Source organism: Mytilus californianus, unplaced genomic scaffold (assembly GCF_021869535.1).
Source record: "Mytilus californianus isolate M0D057914Y unplaced genomic scaffold, xbMytCali1.0.p SCAF_1, whole genome shotgun sequence".
NCBI lineage: Eukaryota > Metazoa > Mollusca > Bivalvia > Mytilida > Mytilidae > Mytilus > Mytilus californianus.
Window position 1 is genome coordinate 31,422,220 of NW_026262581.1, and position 24,578 is coordinate 31,446,797.

At 31.9% G+C, this 24,578-nt stretch overlaps 1 protein-coding gene and 1 long non-coding RNA gene across 10 annotated transcripts in view; one reads left to right on the forward strand and one right to left on the reverse strand.

The window, feature by feature from the left end:
- Positions 1-24,578, forward strand: part of LOC127701000 (plexin-A2-like) — a 233,481-nt gene that overhangs the window by 202,074 nt on the left and 6,829 nt on the right. For 3 of the 9 annotated variants that reach the window (XM_052204765.1, XM_052204793.1, XM_052204769.1), the window contains 9 exons: positions 644-676; positions 5,546-5,646; positions 6,780-6,827; positions 8,926-9,006; positions 9,558-9,712; positions 10,201-10,348; positions 11,850-11,879; positions 13,867-13,998; positions 20,239-20,319. In XM_052204765.1, the coding sequence (XP_052060725.1) occupies positions 644-676; positions 5,546-5,646; positions 6,780-6,827; positions 8,926-9,006; positions 9,558-9,712; positions 10,201-10,348; positions 11,850-11,879; positions 13,867-13,998; positions 20,239-20,319 (809 nt within the window). The remainder of the gene's footprint in view (positions 1-643; positions 677-5,545; positions 5,647-6,779; positions 6,828-8,925; positions 9,007-9,557; positions 9,713-10,200; positions 10,349-11,849; positions 11,880-13,866; positions 13,999-20,238; positions 20,320-24,578) is intronic. The other 6 variants (XM_052204785.1, XM_052204811.1, XM_052204816.1 and 3 more) reach the window with 4 other exon arrangements.
- LOC127701490 (uncharacterized) overlaps positions 1-24,578 on the reverse strand; it is a 106,148-nt gene that overhangs the window by 74,951 nt on the left and 6,619 nt on the right. The window lies entirely within an intron of this gene.

The following is a 24,578-nucleotide window of genomic DNA, read 5'->3' on the forward strand; positions in this document are numbered from 1 at the left end:
AAGTGTCAATGTAAATTAAAAGACTTGATATTTCAGCAAATCAAAAGCCTAAATATTTCAAAGAAATTCCACTAGATATTTAATTGAACTGATAAAAATGATCTGGAAACGGGTAACAGATAACTTTCAGACTCTATATTAGTAGTGTGCCACTATCAGTCCATCACTCTGCCTCTGAAGATTTATAGGTCAATGAAGGACAGAAACCGGTCAGGTTATGAATCATCACCAGGTGCATGTGCTTTAATGGCATTATCTTCTTTTTATTGGTATACAATATATCTTTATTTTATTGACATATATTAAAAAACAGAGATTTCCTTGTAAGAATAAGATGCCTCTGTTTGAAAACTATTGAAAAATATATAAGAAATAGCTTTTGAAATATTTTACTTATGCAAAGGTAGTAAGATGTAATAAAAATGAATGTGAATAATGCAACTGGGTGAATATCGCAATAATAAGAACTCACATTTGGATACACCATGCATATATCTGTACGCAGATTTTTCTCAAATCGCAATAATTATCTTGCATTTTTGGTCCTTTCTTAAAAAATTTCGATTATAAATGCACAAAATAATTTCTGAATTTACTGTAATTAGTTGAAGATTTGCCAATCAGACCTTATTTTTTTCTCTAGAAAATAGTCTAGTTTGGTTTCAACAACAAAGAGGTAAATAAAGGTGTATAAAATTGTAATTTCACTCATTTCAATTCTATAACAAGATTGTTTACTAACAAACAGAAGTTTTAAAACTGTTTCACTTTCAGCCATTGCACACTTTGCAGATACTGCATCTTTTTCTCTTGTTGATAGATTTTTTTTTTAGCTGTAGTTTGCAATTGTAAATTCAGAAATCAAAGTTCCTCGTCTTTGATATTACAGACAAATAGGTGCTTCAAGAAAAATATCAATATTTATAATTAAAAAGATCATGAATTTTTCATATTGTGACAGATTTCACATAACTTTAGACAGTTTGGTGAAGTTTCTGAATTTACAATAAATTGTTTTAGTGTGTCTGTGAGGATGTTAAACAGATGATTTTTTTTGCAAACACATTATCATTTAAATAATTTAGCTTTAACCCTTAAACTAAAATCGTAACTTCCTTAAACTCAAAAGGAAAAAGGGGGAAAAATTGTGCTTTCTGTAACAATAACATTATTTTTGATACCTCTTGATTGTGTAATATTAAACTTATTAATCCCCCACCCTAAATCCCCTAGAACTGACAGTGTAAATGTGTTGGAATCTAGACCAAATTCAGAACGGATGACATACTCTGTTCGGAATGCAGTCCAGAAACCAGTGAATCCAGTTGGTTACTAGTAAAACAAACACATGTTTTTGGAAAAGAACCACAGTTTAATGCTTAGTTTTTCATATTGATAAAACCACAAACAACAGTACAGTTTTCAAACAATACAGAAATTAATTAATGAACAATCTGTGGTATTCAGGACATTTTTGAAATGAGCGCCCTGTTTTGATTGGTTCTCTTACTAGATCTCACTAAACAATTAGGGAACAAGATTTCAACAGCAGCAACTAGGAAACCCAATCTTCTCATTGGTTAATGTTTACAATGACATACCAAGCTAAGAATAAACTCATTTCCATAAATGACAGTATATTCTGATATGAAGTAACTTAATATGCTGTTGATAAGAGGCAATGCAATCACAAGGAAAAATTGCATTTCACCATACTGTGTATTAATACTCAATTTTTCTTGATATAAAAATACCACAATATTTGATTAATTCAATTAATTACAAATATTTAATTGAATTAATTAAATTTAATACACTTTTTTTAATAGTGATAGTGTGCAGGTCTTTCAATGTGTCCAAAAAAAAGATGTTAAAAAAAGGGGAATTTTTAGAATGAAGTAAAATTAAAAAACCCTCGGAGGTTTGTAAATTTCCAACTTGAAAACTAAATAAAATAAATAGAAAAGTATAAGATACCAAATTTAGCTAAGGATTTTTACATGTTTTTTTTGTATGATACACCAAGCTTTCATTATCACGTTTCTGCTTTTATCTTTTTTAGCTTGATTTTAGTTAGATCTTTACCTACAGTTTAGTCTTGTTTAACCCATATCTCAGATTTGTGCAACCAGTTAAGTTTGATTTTTAACCGGATTTTCGAAGAAAAAAAATCGGTTATTGATTTGGGGATGTACAGAGGGCGGGCAGGCGGCTGCCAAACAGTGTCCGTTCATTTACATGAAAACGCTTAGAAGAAATTTTTAAAAATTTTGATGTGTTGGTTCCTTTGACTTAAAAAAGGTCAAGTTCAATTTTCACGACTTTAGCTTTTCTCGTTCTTGAATTTTGGACCCTTTTAGAAACCAGAAATTTACTTATTATGTAATTGAGTTATTTCCCTTTGTACAGAAATTCATAAGTTTACTTATAGCTGAGATGTATAGATAGTCTATCAATGATTGTATCTGTTCAATTGATTAGTCAGGAGTTGTCAAAAATTTATAACTTATTTTTTTTTAAGTCGTGTACATGTGTTTTGAAGGTAGATGTCACAGTTGTTATGTGGAATTTCATTTTTGTTGTGTGTGTTAATGTTAAATTTTTACTTGATCCTGTTTGGGTGTCCAGATTTGCAAATATCATTTTCATTAGATAATAATTTATTTTTATTAAAGGATATATTTCATTACATTACATTGTGTAGATAAAGTTGTTGACATTGATAGATACGTTGCAGATAAGACATTAGTTTGTGACAAATGAAAGAAAAAATATTGAGAACTATTAATTATATTTGATTATAATTTGAAAACATCATATCTAATTTTAGAGAACTATTTTTTAGTGGTGAAATCATATCTAATTTTAGATTTGCATTACTGGTTCATGGAAACAAGTTTGAGTTATTTCCCTTTGAACAGAAATTGTTTTAATTAATAAGTATTTCATCAAAAATTCTATTTTTGGGGTTCTTTGATAAGCTGATTCAAACGATTTACTTAGATTTTGGATATTGGACCATAATAGGTAAATGTCCAATTTCAAATTTTTCATTTCTTTGACCACATTTATTTTGTGTCACAAACCTATGCTGTATCAAATATTCAATCACAATCCAAATTCAGAGCTGTTTTAAGCTTAAATGTTTTGTCCATACTTGCTCAACTGATCAGGGTTCGACCTCTGCAGGAAAATCCGGTTTGCTGTCACTCTGACAGCCTCTTGTTTCTTTTTAGTTAATGCTGTGCTCAAATACGAATTGTTTATTTCATATTATGGAAAACAATTTTTTAATTAAAAAAAAATCCAAGTTCAAATTATGCATATAAAATTTAATATTCAAAACTTTAGGCAAGTTCAGTGCTAAAATCGCACACCCACACACACACAATTGAGCTTTTGAGAGTATAGGAATATAGTGAATCATGAGATCCAATTGTACAATTACATTATCTAATGTAGATAAAGTTTTACTGTGATAACAGGGCTCACACTACTTCAGAATCATAGGGAGAAGTGACTTCTCTTTTTGAAACTGAGAGGGAGAAGTGGTGAGATTTGAAAGAGAAGTGCTCGATCGATCGCAGCGATACAATGTTTGGTTTTTACTATAATACAAAGAGCCATATGTATCTTATTTTTTTTATATTGTTCAATTTGTACCTGGGTATACAATTTAAGTAACAGTTCAAATTCAAAGTTGTTTAATTTTATCATATCTAGTCATATTAGTCCTCTTGTCAGAAAAAAACAATTAAATATCTGGCAATAATAAAAAAGATTTTTTTTTATATCAAAAAGGAAAAGAAGGTTGTTATATCAATTAAGATTCAATTAAAACCTGCTCTGTTATCATGTTTATGAAATTAAGTATTTCTCATTAAAAAGATATTTAAATTTAACAGTTTTGTTTAACACAGTTAAAGCTTGGACATAATATAACTATATTAGTGTAATAGTCCCAGAGTTGAGCAACTTTAATTTATAAATTGAAACAATGCATATACATGGAAATATATACATTAATCAAGTAGATCTAACCAAAAGTATGTTAATGCTTGTGGAATGCGTAATTTTTCCTTTCGGGATCAATTTTCTTCAGTCAGCTGTGCCATTCATGCGTCCGTAGTCATTATCGCAAGAATCCGGATTTCGGTCACAGCTGGTCCGTTTCCGATGAAAACCCGACTCCGATCAGTAGTTGTACAATAATTTGCCCAAAAATTTCAAGGGCAGACGAAGAAAATTTACAAAAATAAACAATGTTTGATACGCTATTTGGAAGGGAATATGACGTTTTTAATGCAATATAAGGATAACAAATTTACTTCAGGCAAATTTCATCACGTTCTAATGAAGTAACAAGCCTATTTTGCCGAAAGTTAGAATGATTTGATGTACGCTGACTCGAGTATCAAGTACCGGAAGTGATAAAAAGATTGTCTTTATGAAAATAACTTGCAACCAACTTTAAAATCAATGCTTTAACCTCTTTTCTAAAGAAAATAAATCGTTTATGTCTTTGAATTTCTTTACTTTCAAATGAAAAATTGCTGTTTCATCGACTTGGTAAATGTTGAATATTGCCGATGACGAAAGCGACTGAAAGCGAGTATTGTGAACAACAGGGAAACTAGATTTCGCTTTTGACGGTCGGGCAAAGCAAAGTGACGGACTGGAAAGCGACTTTGTCGCCCCAGTCACCTGCTAGCGTGAGCCCTGGATAACCTGCAAAAAAGTGAACTCTTTCTTTGTGATTCCATCAGACACAGTACTTATTTTCTTATGCAATCTATAAATAGCAAATGAAATTCAACCAATGAGGAGCTGTCAAAACAAGTAAACTGTCATCATGTGACTAAAAATAATAAACAGCCAGTCAGGGAAAATGTATAATAGTGTTGGCTTTAAATTTGACAAATGTTTTTAGTGGTAACTGAACATCTGTATATGATGTTTTTTTAAATGTGTTGTTTGTTTTATGTGTGAAATTTAGAATATTATATTATCATTTGAATTATTCACAAATTTGCAATATTTTATGTGGCTAGCCTAATTTTTGAATGCTTATGAATACTAACAATACTTTGCAAAATCTTTTAGAAAAGGGAATTGTGTTTGCTGTTGAAATTCAAAATAACAACATTTTCAGAGCTGAGGTTTTTTTATATTGATGAAAATATAGCACATCAAAATTATTGAATCATAAAAATAAGGACATATTTGTGGTTGTGTTTTAGATACATAAAAGGATTCAAACAGCATTTTCTGTTAAAAAAGGTTGCCTTTAGATTTAAATAAATAAATATGAAAGATATTATAAGAAATAATATGAATAATATTTTAAATGTTTTACTAGAAATGTATTTGTATTGTATTTTTTTTTCATAATATTTTTAAATATATGGGTTGCTTGTTATTTTGTTTTTATTGCATAGCCTAGGAAAAGACCAAGAGGGGTTACAAAATACATAAAAAAAAGTAATGCTTATAGTCCAACAGTGATTATGGTGATTAAGTTAATTTGTGATTTATTTATTTTCAGAGAACCAACATGTACAGGGAAGTATTCCCACTAGTCCAGACCATGTCAAACTATTGATACCAGAGACAACAACAGACAACCAGGAGCTTAAATGGCATTTGGTTAGTGTACTATCATTATAGTGATCAGAAATCTGAATAAAGACCAAAATCGCATGATCAAGATTTATTTATTCCTGATTGAATGTACCCTTGCATCATTTTGAATGCTATTGTTAAAATATGTAGACATAATGGAAGGGAAGTAACTCTAAAAATTACTGGTATGTTTATGTCAACCATTTTTATAAACATATTCTCAAAGTCTAAATAACAAAGATTAGTATACCCCCTGCAAAAAAAGTTGTGGAGGGGGATGTCTATAAGCATCTGCCTATTTTTCCAGACCAACTTCTTTATCCATTGTTTAATACACTTTAAACTTTGTTGAATATTTGATCATCATATGCCAGTATCACTAACTTGTATTATGTGTAGTTTATTCAGAATTATGCCCCTTCACCTTAGAAATTTTGACCCTTCTATGAACTGACCTTGTCATTACAAATCCTCCTACATGATTTATCCTATCTCCATGAAACTTAGTACATTGTTAGATCCTAAAATGCAGAAGTGTATGTAGGTAGATGGTCCTGTCAAATGTATGAAACCATTTAATACCAAGCATGCAATTTCTAGCTACAAGCTGTGCAAAATTCTTGTAAGCACAGTAAAGTTAGGTCCAACTTTGCTCAATAATTGAGCTTTTTCATATATCAATATTGACATGAAAACCTTATCTTAATACTCATTTCCTATTGGTCTGCTGTTTCAACAGTCAAAATATAAAAAAGCCACACGTAAAATTGAATAATCCAACGTGGCCGTACGGTTGCCTATAATTGCTTTCATCCACTTCATTTGGAACTCTGGTGGATAGTTGTCTCATTGGCAATCATACCACATCTCCTTATTTTTATAACAATTAATATTCCATTTGAATTTTGTTGACATGAAAGTCAAGTCATATGGGTAGGGTAACACCTTCCTGTGGCCTTTTACTTTGGTAACAAGCAAAAATCCATCTATTCCAGTCAATTAAAAGCAGTTTGGAACATATTAATGACGAGCAGCAGCACTTTTCTGAAACTGCAATATTAAAAACATATTCATACATTAAAGAAATAATAAGAAAGAATGTGGTTTTCAACTTTTTTTTTTATTAAATCTGCAATATTATTTATTTTCGAATGAAGGTCGCTTGTAGCAAAAACAATTGTGATGTAGAAAATTTTCCAGAGAAAGTAAGTTTTTCAATCCAGACTAGATCATTTGACGATCTAAATTTTTTGGATGCTGTGTGTTAACAAACTATCTAATAATTCAAATTAAGCTTAAAGCATATTTCAAAAATAAAAATTGCATGCCAGCCATGCTTGTGCAACCATTGCTTGCAAAGCATGAATAAAAAAGTGGGAGTGTAGCATTATTAAGCCAGATTTTGACTAAACATGAAATGTTCTTTATGCTTCTGATGTAGGCCTCCTACACAAAAAATCCAAATTTACCTTTTTTTTTTTGTATTTAAGTTTTGAAAAAAATAGCATGTGTTCTGTTTTAAATTAGGTATGCATGAAAAGTTCTATTGTCCTAAATAATATATTACTTGTTTTTTAAAGCTTTTTATAAAGATAAAAGCAAAAAGATTAAGAGCTCATGGTTATATTTGGGCAACTACTTCATGTTTACATTAACTAGAATTTATTACTCATTTAAAGTTTACACTTAAGATCTTTCTCCAATTGTTATAAGCTCCTTTTCACTCCTTCCAACACAGTTAGATGGATTTGACTATTTGTTTTAGGTATTTTTGTCATATAGCTCTTCAACTGTTTCGGTACTTATACATCCTTCGGATTTCAAATGTTTGGATTTGAGATCCTGATGAAGGTAAATCCAGAAAAGCGCTTCGGATGCATGAAATTATTAAACGTGTTGTTTTCAATTTTTTACATCACTGGGTCGATACCTCTGCTGGTGGACTATCAGTCCTCGAGGGTATCATCAGCTCAGTAGTCAGTACTTCGGTACTGCCATGATTTATAACAAACTTTTCTAAAATTGTCCGTTTATAAATTTTGAAATTATAAAGAAACTAAGGTTTCAACTCCCTCAGGCAAAGTTGACCTTAGATGGATTTGGCTATTTGTTTTAGGTATTTTTGTCATATAGCTCTTCAACTGTTTCGGTACTTATACATCCCTCGGATTTCAAATGTTTGGCTTTGAGCGTTCCTGATGAAGGTAAATCCAGAAAAGCGCTTGGACGCATGAAATTATTAAACATGCTGTTTTCAATTTTTTAATTCCAAAAGGGTAACTGTTGCCTCTCAGTCATTTCAACTCATTTGGTAAATACTAAACATTCATCCAAAATCTTCAGTAAATATTGTCCTTCAGTGACTACTCGTTCCTTTTGGAATAACAGCAATATTGTAAAAATGATATGAAAGGTTTCCAGTATGGATTTATACCGATGAAATAGACAATCTAGTGTAATGAAGAAATACACTCAGTTATTTCATGTACTGGAAATTCTACACACCCTTATAAAAGTACACTTAATACATATGATCATAGAATTAAATCAGGAAATATAATTTTATGAAGAAGTTCATCCCACACTACATTATGTAATGTTTTTTTCTCATTTTCTGCAGGGGCGAATTTTAATTGCAAAGAATTGGGAAATAATAATTTCCTTAAAAGACATTCAAGTTAAACAAACTCTCATTAAACACTTTTTTGTCAGACCTGTAGGTTTTAGAAACAATGAATTTGGAACTGTATGTTATTAAAATTTCCACTCAACAGTTTTGACTTATCTTTTCTTGGTTGATTTATATATCTATTGAACTTTTGAAATGTGCGGTGAATTATTGTACTCTATAAAATCAATAAAATATTTCAGAGCACGGCTTTAAAAGCTTAACTTATTTTTAAAACTGCTTTTTGGGTGAAAGGAATAAATTGTACCATGTACATCCAGCCAGAATCAACTCAAATGTTGTAACTATCAAATTCCTTTAAACATGAACTGTCTGTATATATGTACAGAAAAAGAATGCTTTTCACAGTTACATTTTTTTTCTAACATCAGGTAACAGTTTTGACCAATCAGAATGGCTAATTAATATTTTCAACATTTTGTTGCCATCACCAAATCTTTTTATTTAGATAAGGTTAACAGATGTTATTGTTGCTGTGAGGATAGTACACTGTAACAGCAGTGAAAGAAAATTAAATGACAGTATTTTGAAAATATCTTTTCATTTAAAGTTTTGAAATTGAAAGAAATGAACTTTTTTTTATACCAAATAATATTTCAAATCTTTCATTTCAGTCAAATTTACCAGATGAAGAAAAGTCCAACAAAGAACATGAAATAGGAGAAATATTTCTTAACAGATTATTCCATACAAAGGTAATTGGTCTGCATGTTTGTACAGGTAAATATTGTCTTGATCTGTGTATGTGTACAGGTAAATTTTGTCTTGATCTGTGAACAGGTCAACTTTGTTCTGATCTGACTCTTTGTACAGGTAAATTTTGTCTTGATCTGTGTCTGTGTACAGGTAAATGTTATCTTGATCTTTGTGTACAGGTATATTTGATCTTTGTCTGTGTACAGGTAAATGTTGTCTTGATCTGTGTCTGTGTACATGTAAAGGTTGTCACAATTAGTGCCTGTGTACACTCTGATAAATGTTGTCTCAATCAGTGCCAGGATATTAAAATGTTTCTTGAAGAGGGAAATTACACTCTTACCTATAACCGATAGATATATGTTATAATACTTATAAGCTGAGTTACACCTGATTAATTTTGGCTGTTAGGTTTTAACTAGCTCTTATTACAGTCTGACAATCTGAAATGAAATAAACACTTTCCGGTTGTCAGATAAATAGATTATACACTAACTACAGCAATAGTCTTCTTATTGCCAACTAATTTTATTTTTTTTATCATATACAGCTGATATTAAGGGACTACATTGAAGCCTGTTTTGAGGGGATTACTGATTCTCAATCCTTATCAATACCTGTACGGTACTTTCTGTGTATGATTGACAAGCAGGGTAAGGAAGTGGGTGTCGATGGAGATATTCTACAATCTTGGAAAAGCGAATGGTAAGATCTTGAACTTTTCATGGATTTCACGGTTGGGATGGACATCCAAGATTTAATATCAAAGATTTTATTGTTTATACTAATCTGAAATGAAACCAGAAACTTTTGATGTTGCAAACAAATTTTCTCATTTAAATCATGAATATTGACATCAAGGAAAGGAAAAAGTATTTACGATAAATAATTTATCATAGACTCATTTTTTTCACTGACTTGTTTGTTTTTACTCTTCATTCCTAGGATTTTGTCACATGTACATTTGTCTTGTATCTTTCCTTTTTATTTGGGTAGGAAAAAGCTGTTGAGCATAGATCTGAAAAAAAATTAAGCTTTCAGATCTTTAAATTGAAAATAATATTAGGTAGAAACAGTTAATGACATACAAAAATTAGTATCAAAATGCCATACCTTTTCCAGGTAATTTATTTAGGCTCTAAGGAGCCTCTTGTTTATTTTTTTTTTCTCAAAATTATTTCTTTTTGTTTTAGCTATGCAACAAGAGTTTGGGCTTCATTGATAGCCAAGCCTCAGATATTATTTGATGTTAATGTTCCAAGTCATGTGGAACCATGCATGGATATCCTTAAACAAGTATTCATTGACAGCTTTACACAATGTCCTCAACATGTCACAAAGGTTTGTAGACAGTTTCAAATAAAAAAAGAACATTTTAAATGTATATTCATAGTGCACCAGGAAAAAAGACATGTCGCTCAATTAGCTAGAAAAGGTGTGTTCATGTTTTTCCAACATTTGATATTTTTATATTACAGGCAAATAATTTCTTGTTGGAGAAAAGTGAATCATATGTAATAAGGATTAATGAAATTTACCTGTAATTAGAGTTACAGTGAATCCAGCATAAATCAATTTCTTCATATATCGTAAACCAAACAAATGATCTGATTGAAGTCAAACTCAAACGGCTATTGTTGTTGTGTGATTAATTAGTATTGAATAAACTTTCTATTTTATGTTACTAACACTTTAAATAGATCAATCTATCATATATATTTGTGTCTTAATATACATGTTGTAACATGTGAGTTTGTGTAGTTATTGTTTTTGTACTATTTTATCCTTCTGCACTTTTCTGTTCCTCATTGTAATATGTTCATGTTGTCTGCCTCTCATTACAGTGTAAACTGTCTAAGAGTGAAAAAACTTGAAACTTGAAATTTAACTGAAGAAAAAAGGTCAAAATTAAAAAAATATATAATAATTTCATCTAAAGCACTAAATAAATATACACCAACACTGATTTACAACAAAAGAAAGAAGACGTGCTTTGCAAAATTTCATGAGTAGTCTATCATTTCTTTAACATGGGTTTTTGGATACATGCAGCTGCTACCTATATTATATATCTGGTACTGGCTTCTGTATTGGCCTAAACGTGAATTAGATTTTTCAAATGTTGGAGAAAAGAATAAACCCTCGAGAGTACAACACTTCACAGAGTAAAATAGAAATTTAATAGTGACCAAGCTTAAGACATATTGCTTGGGTAGCTAGATACCATAACAATTTTAAGGTTCTAACAGATTGATTCCAGCTACTGTAGAATGAGAGAGAGAGGCTTGTTACCATGACAATACATGGCAAAGGTACAACTGTACATCAGGGAGTTACTATGACATCATGCATGTAATTATAGATTTTCCTTCCGTTATGAGTGAGCTGGTTATTTCTCCTCTTCAGATAGTTAAATTAAAGATTTTCAACTTTAAAAAAGCATGTTAAAATTATATATTGATATCATGGAGGAGAAATATAATTCATAAGCAGTCATTTGGAGAATTTTGTTTTCCCCATATGTTTATTGGCCATTAATTTCTTATTGTAAATCACATGTTTGGATAGGACAACAGTGGTCAGGTGTTTTTACCAACTGAGCAACAAATAATTTGACATCATAATGAATTGACAGCCAATCAAAGCACCTAAAATAACCAGATTATTGCACAGGACATTATAGCATTAGTTTAAACAACCAAGCTGTCAGCATTGTATAAAAGTATATCCAACAAACAGGGAAATTAGTGTAATACTCATCATTGATGGTGAATAATTCAAATTATTATTCAATATTCAGACAATAAATAAAAATTCATTAATGACAATTATTTTGAACTAGGTGAACTTCTTCAGGTCAAAAGGAAAAAGGGTAAATCAGCCTTTGCAAACTTGTGCAAATTTCAACTGCAGAAATAATTTTAAAGCTAGCAATCTGCTATCACTTAAGAACTGAATGCAGATTTTGTAAGTTTTAAGTGAAATGAATGCAAGTTATGTTGCAAATGCACATTTTGATTAAAAATGTGTAATGTTGCTTGATTTTGGATCACTTGAAATATTAAAAAATGTACAATCAGTTCTTTTATTTACAATCATCAAGAATTAATATAACATCTCTAAATAATAAAATAATAATGATAATCATTAGTATTGATTACATTGAAATAGATTTACCTATAATATAAAAGTAATGAAATATGGTAGGATTGAAAATATTACACAACTATCCATAAAGACCAAATGACAAAAATTACAGGTTTCTAATTTCACTGTAAAACCACCTGGCTGATTGATACTACAATAATAAAGGTAAAACAATCATGACAGACATGAATCAATGAAAACCACTGGATTAAAGGCTCCTGGCTTGAGACAGGCACTTATAGAATGTGGTTGAAACATGTTTGGGAGCATTCAACCCTCCCCTTTCGTCAGGGATGGTGGTGTAACAACACAACATAATAACAAACTGTAACACTCAGTTGGAAGGGCTCAATTGACTCATCAGAATATATTGTACGTGTTAAAAGAGTTAATAAATAGTTATGCTATACATGTATTAAAGAAGGAACTATTTTTCATACAATATAAATTAAAAAAAATATATCTAAATTAAAAAGTAGTTTAGTTCTGAAAGCTTAGCTAACTCAAAATAGCTCACACACTTTTGAGTCTAATACAAGCTTTTAACTATATCTGTGCCCTGATGAAATTCTAATTCATCAAAAACTTGAATACTAACTGCATTTAAATAGGAAAAACATCTAAAATTTTAGTATAGAACTAATCTATAATTTTTTAAAATATATTTATTCCCCTGACTTTCCTTATATGGAAAGGTAAGTTGAAAATTTATTTCATCTTTTGCCTCAATAGACAGTCCTATCTCATATGAATAAAGGTAGATATGAGACATTAACCCAATGACAAAAATACCCAAAACACATATTGAGGACAACATACAGTCTTTAATAATAGACAAATGTCCATAGTCATACATATTTATCAAATCAGTTCCTATATAAAAAATAAAGAAGATGTAGTATGATTGCCAATGAGACAATTATCCACCAGAGAACATATATCACAAATTTAAGCAACTAATGGTCTATGTACAGCCTTCAACAATGAGCTAAACCAATACCATATCTATAGTGAGCTTTTAAAGGCCCTGACATGACAAAATGTAAAACAATTCAAAAGAGAAATATGATGGCATGATTTATCTATTAAACATTAAAGGAACAATACATATGATAGAAAGTAAAAAATGACAACCACTGAATTACAAGCTTCTAACTTTGGACAGGCACTTACAGAATGTTACAGAGTTAAACATATTTGCAAGTGCACAACCCTCCCCCTAACCTAGGTCAGTAACAGCACAACATAAGAACAAACAGTTAAAAACAGTTGAAATAAAGGCTTGACTCTTTAGATCGACACAAAAATAAGCACAAAAAACAACCAATAAAAAGATTAATGACGTCATTGTACTGATTTAAGGGAACTCACAGATGATGTAAGCTAGTTCAAAGTCAGTTAAAACCAAAAGATAAATCTTGTGTCCCAGTCTAATACATTAGTCGGGACACATTCAATGGATTCAGTGTAAAGATGTTAAACAGTTTGAGAAAAACATGACTTCATGCAATGCCAAAACTTTTTCAAGTTGTCAGTTCTATTTAAATGCTGGTTTTATCACGAGACCAGTATGGCTCAGATGAAATTTGTGTTTATCTAAAGTCACCTAAATCAATCTGTTTAAAAGGAGCAATTTTTATTTCAGTGCTGAACAGTTTATTGTTGCAAATGAATTCAATGTTTTGGATAACGTTTCTTGTATATTTTCACAGGATGCTTCTACCCAAAAGTTATTATTCTGCAAGGATATCCCAGAATATAGGAAAAATGTGAATTCTTTCTTCATAAAAGTAGAGGCAGTCAATGATCAAGAGTTCTGGACAGCAATGGATGAAATATCTAAAGTAAGTTAATTAAGTCTCCCAAACGAAGTTTGGGAAGACTTATTGTTTTTGCTCAGTTCTTATTATTATTATTATTCTTCTTCCTCTTCTTCTTCTTCTTCTTCTTCTTCTTCTTCTTCTTCTTCCGCCGCTTTTAAATTTGAACTTGTCCGCACCCGTTCTCCAAAACCGCTTGTCGGATTAACTTAGGGTTTCACAATATGTTAGACTAACATGTCTAGTGGTGCAATCAGGGTTTTGTTTTTGCAATGGGGTTTATAAAGGGGTACTTTGAGGGGCAAAAAGAAAAGAGGGTTTTACTATAGAACCCTATGGGATTTTATTTTTTAAAATTTTCAAATGATTATAAATTGAAAACCGTTCGTGATAGACACAAACTTTTTAATTGAAAATGTTCTAAATGATAAAGCCCATTAAATGAAATACAGGGTTAGTCCCCAGGGGTCACCCCCACCCCCTGCCATTTAAGAAAGTTCTAATACCTTGTAAGTGGTCAAGATCCCCACCCCTAAACCATATATATTCTGGTTTGTCATGCTAAGATGGTTTGAATGATATACAGGGTTAGTCCCCAGGGGTCATCCCCACCCCCTGTCATTTGAGAAAGTTCTAATATCTTGTAAATGGTCGAGATCCCCACCCCTAAACCATATATATTCTGGTTTGTCATGATAAAGCACATCAAATGTTATACAGGGTTAGTCCCCAAGGGTCACCCCCACCCCCTGCCATTTAAGAAAGTTCTAATATCTTCTAAGTTGTCAAGATCCCCACCCCTAAACCATATATATTCTGGTTTGTCATGCTAAGATGGTTTGAATGATATACAGGGTTAGTCCCCAGGGGTCATCCGGACCCCCTGCCATTTTAGAAAGTTCTAATATCTTGTAAATGGTCGAGATCCCCACCCCTAAACCATATATATTCTGGTTTGTCATGATAAAGCACATCAAATGTTATACAGGGTAAGTCCCCAGGGGTCACCCCCACCCCCTGCCATTTAAGAAAGTTCTAATATCATCTAAGTGGTCAAGATCCCCACCCCTAAACCATATATATTCTGGTTTGTCATGCTGAGATGGTTTGAATGATATACAGGGTAAGTCCCCAGGGGTCATCCCGACCCCCTGCCATTTGAGAAAGTTCTAATATCTTGTAAATGGTCGAGATCCCCACCCCTAAACCATATATATTCTGGTTTGTCATGATAAAGCACATCAAATGTTATACAGGGTTAGTCCCCAGCGGTCACCCCCACCCCTTGCCATTTGAGAAAGTTCTAATATCTTGTAAATGGTCGAGATCCCCACCCCTAAACCATATATATTCTGGTTTGTCATGATAAAGCACATCAAATGAAATACAGGGGTAGTCCCCAGGGGTCACCCCCACCCCTTGCCATTTAAGAAAGTTCTAATATCTTCTAAGTGGTCAAGATCCCCACCCCTAAACCATATATATTCTGGTTTGTCATGCTGAGATGGTTTGAATGATATACAGGGTAAGTCCCCAGGGGTCATCCCGACCCCCTGCCATTTGAGAAAGTTCTAATATCTTGTAAATGGTCGAGATCCCCACCCCTAAACTATATATATTCTGGTTTGTTATGATAAAGCACATCAAATGTTATACAGGGTTAGTCCCCAGCGGTCACCCCCACCCCTTGCCATTTGAGAAAGTTCTAATATCTTGTAAATGGTCGAGATCCCCACCCCTAAACCATATATATTCTGGTTTGTCATGATAAAGCACATCAAATGAAATACAGGGTTAGTCTCCAGGGGTCACCCCCACCCCCTGCCATTTAAGAAAGTTCTAATATCTTCTAAGTGGTCAAGATCCCCACCCCTAAACCATATATATTCTGGTTTGTCATGCTGAGATGGTTTGAATGATAGACAGGGTTAGTCCCCAGGGGTCATCCCGACCCCCTGTCATTTGAGAAAGTTCTAATATCTTGTAAATGGTCGAGATCCCCACCCCTAAACCATATATATTCCTATTTGTCATGTCTCGAACATTTGAATGATGTATACGGTCAGTCCCCAGGGGTTCCCCCCACCCCCAATGTTCTAATATCTTGTAAATGGTTGAGATCGCCACCCCTAAACCATATATATTCCTGTTCGTCATGTAATGAACATTTGAATGACGTATAGGGCCAGTCCCCAGGGGTTCCTCCCCACCCCCAATATTCTAGTATCTTGTAAATGGTTGAGATCCCCACCCCTAAACCATATATATTCTGGTTTGTCATGCCAAGATGATTTGAATGATATACAAGGTTAGTCCCCAGGCATCACTAATGCATATAACTTTACTGGACCAAACCAATTTTCAATGGATGTTGCCCAATGTCAGGCGACCCTGGGAATTACGAATTATGGGAGCTTCGTTTGGGAGACTTCGTAACAGCATCCTGTTACATTCATTTCTTGTTTAAGCTCAATTTTAAGTAATAATATTGCAGTCTTATAAGTCATTTAGACCATAATAAAAAAAATTCCTAGATTCTCACCCCCATCCATTATGTTCTTTTTTAGAATTTGTTCATTTTATTTCTATTTTTCCCAAGAATTTTCACAAATTGTGACAAATGATAAAAGAAAGAACAAATCTGCCATACCAAAATTAGAAATCAAATTGGATGACAATCTAGGATTTTTCATATTATGGCCTTAGAAACCAATTATAGTACTCCTCGACAAATATACAGATGGCATAATGAATCCACAAAGTATAGTTCACCTTGAAATAAAATGAATTTCAAAAATATACAGACTTTTCAAGGTATAAAGATGATTCAATAGATCCTGAACGTTTCAAAAATTTATATAATTCCTATTGAAGGAATATGGAATAATGATCATCATTAGGCCTATTTGACACAAAATTGACCTTCTTTATGATCAATGGTAATGAATCATGAAAAGTGTTCTTTATAGTTAAAATTAATGGCAAGCCGTTTTTGTCGAGCCTGCAACTTTTGTTGCAGAAAGCTCGACATAGGGATAGTGATCCGGCTGCGGCAGTGGTGTTAGCTAACTTCTTAAAAGCTTTATATCTTAGAAGGTGGAAGGTCTGGATGCTTCATACTTTGTATATGGATGCCTCATGTTACGAAGTTTCCGTCAGTCACATGTCCAATGTCCTTGACCTCATTTTCATGGTTCAGTGACTACTTGAAAAAAAGGTTAAGATTTTTTGTAATGTTAAATTCTCTCTTTTTATAAGTAATAGGATAACTATATTTGGTATGTGCGTACCTTGCAAGGTCCTCATACCCGTCAGACAGTTTTCACTTGACCTCGACCTCATTTCATGGATCAGTGAACAAGGTTAAGTTTTGGTGGTCAAGTCCATATCTCAGATACTATAAGCAATAGGTCTAGTATATTCGGTGTATGGAAGGACTGTAAGGTGTACATGTCCAACTGGCAGGTGTCATCTGACCTTGACCTCATTTTCATGGTTCAGTGGTTATAGTTAAGTTTTTGTGTTTTGGTCTGTTTTTCTTATACTGTATGCAATAGGTCTACTATATTTGGTGTATGGAATGATTGTAACGTGTACATGTCTAGCTGGCAGGTGTCGTCTGACCTTGACCTCATTTTCATGGTTCAGTGGTCAAAGTTAAGTTTTTCAGTTTTGGTCTTTTTTTCTAATACTATATGCAATAGTTCAACTATATTTGGTGTATGGAAATATTTAATGATCTATTTGTCAGTCACGCAGGTTATTTTTTTACCTTGACCTCATTTTCAAGGTTCATTGCTCAGTGTTAAGTTTTTGTGTTTTGGTCTGTTTTTCTTAAACTATAAGCAATAGGTCAACTATATTTGTTGTATGGAGGAATTGTTAGCTGTACATGCCTGCCTAGCATGGTTCATCTGACCTTGACCTCATTTTCATGGTTCATTGGTCAATGTTTAGTTTACTTGGTTAATGTTAAGTTTATGTGACAGTTGTAATAAATCTTTATATTTAGGACTATCAACATAATATCAATGATTAGTAAAGAAGGCGAGAAATTTCAGCGTGTGCACTCTTGTACTATATATTCTAACTTCATGATATCTCATATAATATAAAAGATATCTTATATAATCGAGTTTTTATAAGATATCTTATACTTTAACGATATCTTATATACTTTATAAGATATCTGCAAAAGTTTATAAGATATCTTATAAAGAAAATTATATGATATATCTTATATAATTTATAAGATATCTCATATAATTATTTTCTTTATAAAATATCTTATGAAGTTTATAATATATCGTATAAAGTTTATAACATATCTTATAAAAACTAGATTATATAAGATTATCTTATATATTATATATGATATCTTATATATTATATTAGATATCTCATATAATGTCTAAGATATCTCATAAAGTATATAAGATATCTTATAAAGAAAATTATATGAGACATCTTATAAAGAAAACTATATGAGATATTTTATAAATTATTTAAGAGATCTTATATAATATATAAGATATCTTATATGAGATGTCGATATCTCATATCATTTATAAGATATCTCGTATAATTTATCAGATATCTCATATAATTTTCTTTATATGATGTCTTATAAACTTTATGTTGCGTTTGGAAGACATGTTTTTCAACAAAGAATCAGCATTCCCATGGGAACCAACTGTGCCCTTCTTCTTGCCGACTTGTTCCTTTTTTCATATGAGGCTGACTTCATACAGGAACTTCTTAAGAAGAAAGAAAAGAAGTTAGCAGTATCCTTTAACTTTATTTTCCGCTATAAAGATGATGTTCTCTCACTTAATAATTAAAAATTTGGTGACTATGTTTAACGCATCTATCCCATTGAACTTGAGATTAAGGATACAACAGATACAGTTAAAGTCCGCCTCATATCTTGACTTACATCTAGAAATTGACAATGAGTGTCGGTTGGAAACAAAACGTTACAACAAAAGAGATGATTTCAGCTTCCCAATTGTGAACTTTCCATTTCTATGTAGCAACATTCCAGCAGTGCCTGCATACAGAGTATATATCTCCCAGTTGATATGATATTCCAGGGCTTGTATTTCCTAATCTTGATTTCCTTGATAGAGGGTTGCTGCTCACAAGGAAACTATTAAACCAAGAGTTCCAAGTGGTGAAGTTGAAATCATCCCTTTGTAAATTTTACGGACGCCATCACGAGTTGGTTGACTGTTATGGAATATCTGTTTCACAGATGATAGAGGATATGTTCCAAATGTTGTCATTATGATCCCATCCCCTTTTCGCCGATTGTGACTTACAGAATTAGATTTACATGTATTACCAGGTTTGTACTAACATGAGCAACACGATGGGTGCCACATGTGGAGCAAGATCTACTTACCCTTCCAGAGCACCTGAGATCACCCCCATTTTTTGGTTGGGTTCATGTTGCCCTGAGTCTTTAGTTTTCTATGTTGTGTTTTGTGTACTGTTGTTTGTCTGTTTGTCTTTTTCTTTTTTAGCCATGACATTGTCAGTTTATTTTCAACTTATGAGTTTGAATGTCCCTTTGGTATCTTTCGCCTCTCTTTTATAAATATTTTTTATATAAGACATCTTATATACTTTACAAGATATCTCATATATTTTGTAAGATATCTTATATAGTTTATAAGATATCGCATATAGTTTATAAGATATCTGATAAAGAAAATAATATGAAATATCTGATAAAGAAAATAATATGAGATATCTGATAAAGAAAATTATATGAGATATCTTATAATCTATATAAGATGTCTTATAAACTAAAGTTTATTAGATATCTTGAAGTTAGAATGAATAGTAAAATAGCTTGCCACATAAATTTCATGCTAAACTTTATATCCTGTTTCAATGCTTATTTCTGTATTCATCAAGTAAAAACTAGACAACCTGAAGAAAAAACCCACTAGAAAGCCAGAATAGATGTTAGATCAAATCAGAGCAGATCTTTAAGGAAATATAACTAACAAATTTTTAATGCACAGCCTTATGTGATTGATTTTTGTTTGTTTAACCTTTAGGGGCAAATATTTCATGTATATTCAGGACGAGCAAAACCCTTATTAAATGCTGTAGTGTTGATTGATTTTGTAGAATATTAAGCATATCAAATTTTGTATTCAATTAGGTCTTTATAGTTCTTAGACTGAAAAAGTTTGAGGTAATCTTTTTAGCAGTACATGAATCATTAATTTGAAGATTTATCCATAATTATAGGAACAAACCATAGAAATGAAGTTCAGTCGACAGGCCACTTTACATCAGCTGTATAAGTTTATTGCTAAATACAAAGATGAGGTAAGATCATTCAATAATTAGGATTTTTTATTGTATAGGTAATATTTAGAAAGATTATTTTTTGTGGCATTGAGGAAGTGTTACATCCATGCATCCCTTATTTATGAACTTTTAGTGTGGTGCAAAGTACCCTTTGAAACAACAAATTACACAAGGAACAAATAATTTTACGTTTAGTGAACCCTTTACAATAAAACACAATACAACAAGAACTTTCTCTTCTGTTCTTGTCTCGCCTTGACGGAGTCAAAAAGCGAGACATAGGTATGCTGTTTCCGGGGGCAGCGGCGTCAACAATGTATTAGTTTGTGATTAGGTCTAGTTCATGGTGAACCACTAGTGGTAGGTCAATGATATTTGGTATGCAGTTGTATTAGCATTGGCACATCTCATTACCATGGAGATTATTTGGCCCCGCCCCCTCAGTCAAGGTCTATTGACTTTGAAACTTTGCTTAATTTACATGTTTTAGTTTATGATTAGGTCAGTTTATGGGGAACCACTAGTGGTAAGTCAATGATATTTGGTATGCAGTTGTATAAGCATTGGCCTATCTCATTTCCATGGAGATTATTTGGACCCGCCCCCTCATTCATAGTCTATTGACTGAAACTTTTGCTTAGTTTTCATGTATTAGTTTGTGATTAGGTCATTTTAAGGGGAACTATTAGTGGTAGGTCAATGATAATTGGTATGCAGTTGTATAAGCATTAGCACATCTCATTTCCATGGAAAATATTTGGTCCTTACCCCTCAGTCATGGTCTATTGACTTTGAAACTTTTGCTTAGTTTACATGTATTAGTTTGTGATTAGGTCAGTTTAAGATGAACCACTAATGTTAAGTCAATGATATTCTTTGCAAGTTTCATTTCCATGGAGATTCTTTAACCCCACCCCCTAATTATGGTTCATAGACTTTGAAACTTTTACATAGTTTACAAGTTAATGCTTGTGTTTAGGTTTGTTTAAAGGGAACAACTTATGAAAAGTCAATGGTACAGTACTTGCAACCTTAGGCGTTACTGTTTGACGTGAACTTGACTGATCGGTGAATGATTGGTGATGGATGTTTGACTGATCGGTGATCGATGACCCATAGAATCTGTCAGATACGTCAAATAAGCTATGTCAGAGTTACCTTGACAACGGTCAGCGATCAATCAGTAAAGTAATTATATGCACGGATCGGATGGATATGTATATAATTAAAATTCTTATGTAAAACGAACTCCACAGTATTTACATTTTATAAACGCGGACCTCTACGATGACACCTTTACTCGTTAATTATTAATCAACTGGTTGCAATAACACATAAATAATATATAAATTACTTTTCAAGCATTATATGTATTACTTAATATTCTCTTGTACTTGAACGTGGTATGTTTTATTCAAAATCAAAAGGCCTTAAGTAACATTTTTTTTATAAGAATTTCATACTTCATTTCAAAATTGTAAGGGCAAAAATACCTAAACTTTTTTGTGTTGAATACGCGTACGGTGAATACGAATGTAATAATTTCTTTATTTTGATAGAAATTACGACATTCCATTAGATTTCAGTACTTTTTGTACATCAAGATTGGCTGTTTTTCATAAATTATGCTGAATTTCAGGGAAAAGATACTAAATTTTTGTTCATGTTGCTTAAAAATGGAAATATTTCTTCTTTTATTTCAGAAATATTGCAACGTCACTTGCAATCAGTCATTATAAATGCCTTTAGCTAAGCAATTTTTTATAAAATGTGAATTATTGAAGGATAAATATGCATAAACTTTTGTTTTTTGTCGAGCCTGCGACAAAGGTCGCAGAAAGCTCGACATAGGGATAGTGATCCGGCGGCGGCGGCGTTAGCTAACTTCTTAAAAGCTTTATATTTTAGAAGGTGGAAGGTCTGGATGCTTCATACTTTGTATATGGATGCCTCATGTTACGAAGTTTCCGTCAGTCACATGTCCAATGTCCTTGACCTCATTTTCATGGTTCAGTGACTACTTGAAAAAAAAGTTAAGATTTTTTGTAATGTTAGATTCTCTCTTATTATAAGTAATAGGATAACTATATTTGGTATGTGCGTACCTTGCAAGGTCCTCATGCCCGTCAGACAGTTTTCACTTGACCTCGACCTCATTTAATGGATCAATGAACAAGGTTAAGTTTTGGTGGTCAAGTCCATATCTCAGATACTATAAGCAATAGGTCTAGTATATTCGGTGTATGGAAGGACTGTAAGGTGTACATGTCCAACTGGCAGGTGTCATCTGACCTTGACCTCATTTTCATGGTTCAGTGGTTATAGTTAAGTTTTTGTGTTTTGGTCTGTTTTTGTTATACTGTATGCCATAGGTCTACTATATTTGGTGTATGGAATGATTGTAAGGTGTACATGTCTAGCGGGCAGGTGTCATCTGACCTTGACCTCATTTTCATGGTTCAGTGGTCAAAGTTAAGTTTTTGAGTTTTGGTCTTTTTTTCTAATACTATGTGCAATAGTTCAACTATATTTGGTATGTGCGTACCTTGCAAGGTCCTCATGCCCGTCAGACAGTTTTCACTTGACCTCGACCTCATTTCATGGATCAATGAACAAGGTTAAGTTTTGGTGGTCAAGTCCATATCTCAGATACTATAAGCAATAGGTCTAGTATATTTGGTGTATGGAAGGACTGTAAGGTGTACATGTCCAACTGGCAGGTGTCATCTGACCTTGACCTCATTTTCATGGTTCAGTGGTTATAGTTAAGTTTTTGTGTTTTGGTCTGTTTTTCTTATACTATATGCAATAGTTCAACTATATTTGGTGTATGGAAATATTTTATGATCTATTTGGCAGTCACGCAGGTTTTATTTGACCTTGACCTCATTTTCAAGGTTCATTGCTCAGTGTTTAGTTTTTGTGTTTTGGTCTGTTTTTCTTAAACTATAAGCAAAAGGTCAACTCTATTTGTTGTATGGAAGAATTGTTAGCTGTACATGCCTGCCTAGCATGGTTCATCTGACCTTGACATCATTTTCATGGTTCATTGGTCAATGTTTAGTTTACTTGGTTAATGTTAAGTTTATGTGACAGTTGTAATAAAGCTTTATATTTAGGACTATCAACATAATATCAATGATTAGTAAAGAAGGCGAGACATTTCAGCGTGTGCACTCTTGTGTTGAATAAGAATGCTATCATTTCTTTATTTTAATGGAAATTATTGACCGCCATTGGATTTTTGTATTTTTTGTAGTTCAGAATGGGTTGTTTTTCATAAAATTAAAAGAATATCAGAGAAAATATATTAAAATGTTGTTCGCATTGTTTAAAATTACCAATTTTTCTTTTTTTGATAAAAAAAAATGCAATGATTTTGTAACTAGTTATTTCAAAGGCCTCAACATTCATGTAAAATTTGTTATGAGAATTTTAAATCAATAAGGTTTAAACTTTTGCTTGTGTTGAAGAGGATTGCAATAATTTCTTTATTTTGAAGGAAATTATGAACTGCGATTTGATTTCAGTACTTTTTGTACATCAGGATTGGTTGTTTTTCATAAATTATGCTGATATTCTGGGAAAAAATACAAAATTTTTGTTTGCGTTGCTTAAAAATGCATATATTTCTTCTTATATATGAGGAATAATGCAACGTCACTTGCAATCAGACATTATAAATGCCTTTAGATAAGTAATTTTGTATAAAATGTGAAAAATTTAAGGATAAATATTCATAAACTCTTATTTTTGTTGAATATGAATGTAATAATTTCTTTATTTTGATAGAAATTATGAACAGCCATTAGATTTCTGTATTTTTTGTACATCAAGATTGATTGTTTTTCATAAAATATGTGTAATTTAAGGGAAAAGATACTAATTTTTTATTCGTGTTGCATAAAAATGCAAATATTTCTTCTTTTATATAAGAAATAATGCATTGTCAATTACAATCAGACATTATAAATGCATTTAAATCAGTACTTTTGTATAAGATGTGAATAATTTAGGGATATATATGCATAAACTTTTGTTTTTCTTGAATAAGAATGCAATAATTTTTTTGTTTTAATGGAAACTATTGACCGACATTGGATTTTTGTACTTTTTGTAGTTCAGGATTGGTTTTTTTTCATTAAACTAAAAGAATATCAGAGAAAATATACTAAAATGTTGTTCGCAATGTATAAAACTACTAATTTTACTTCTTTTGATAAAAAATAATGAATGTTAATTGTAACTAGTTATTTCAAAGGCCTCAAGATCAGTTT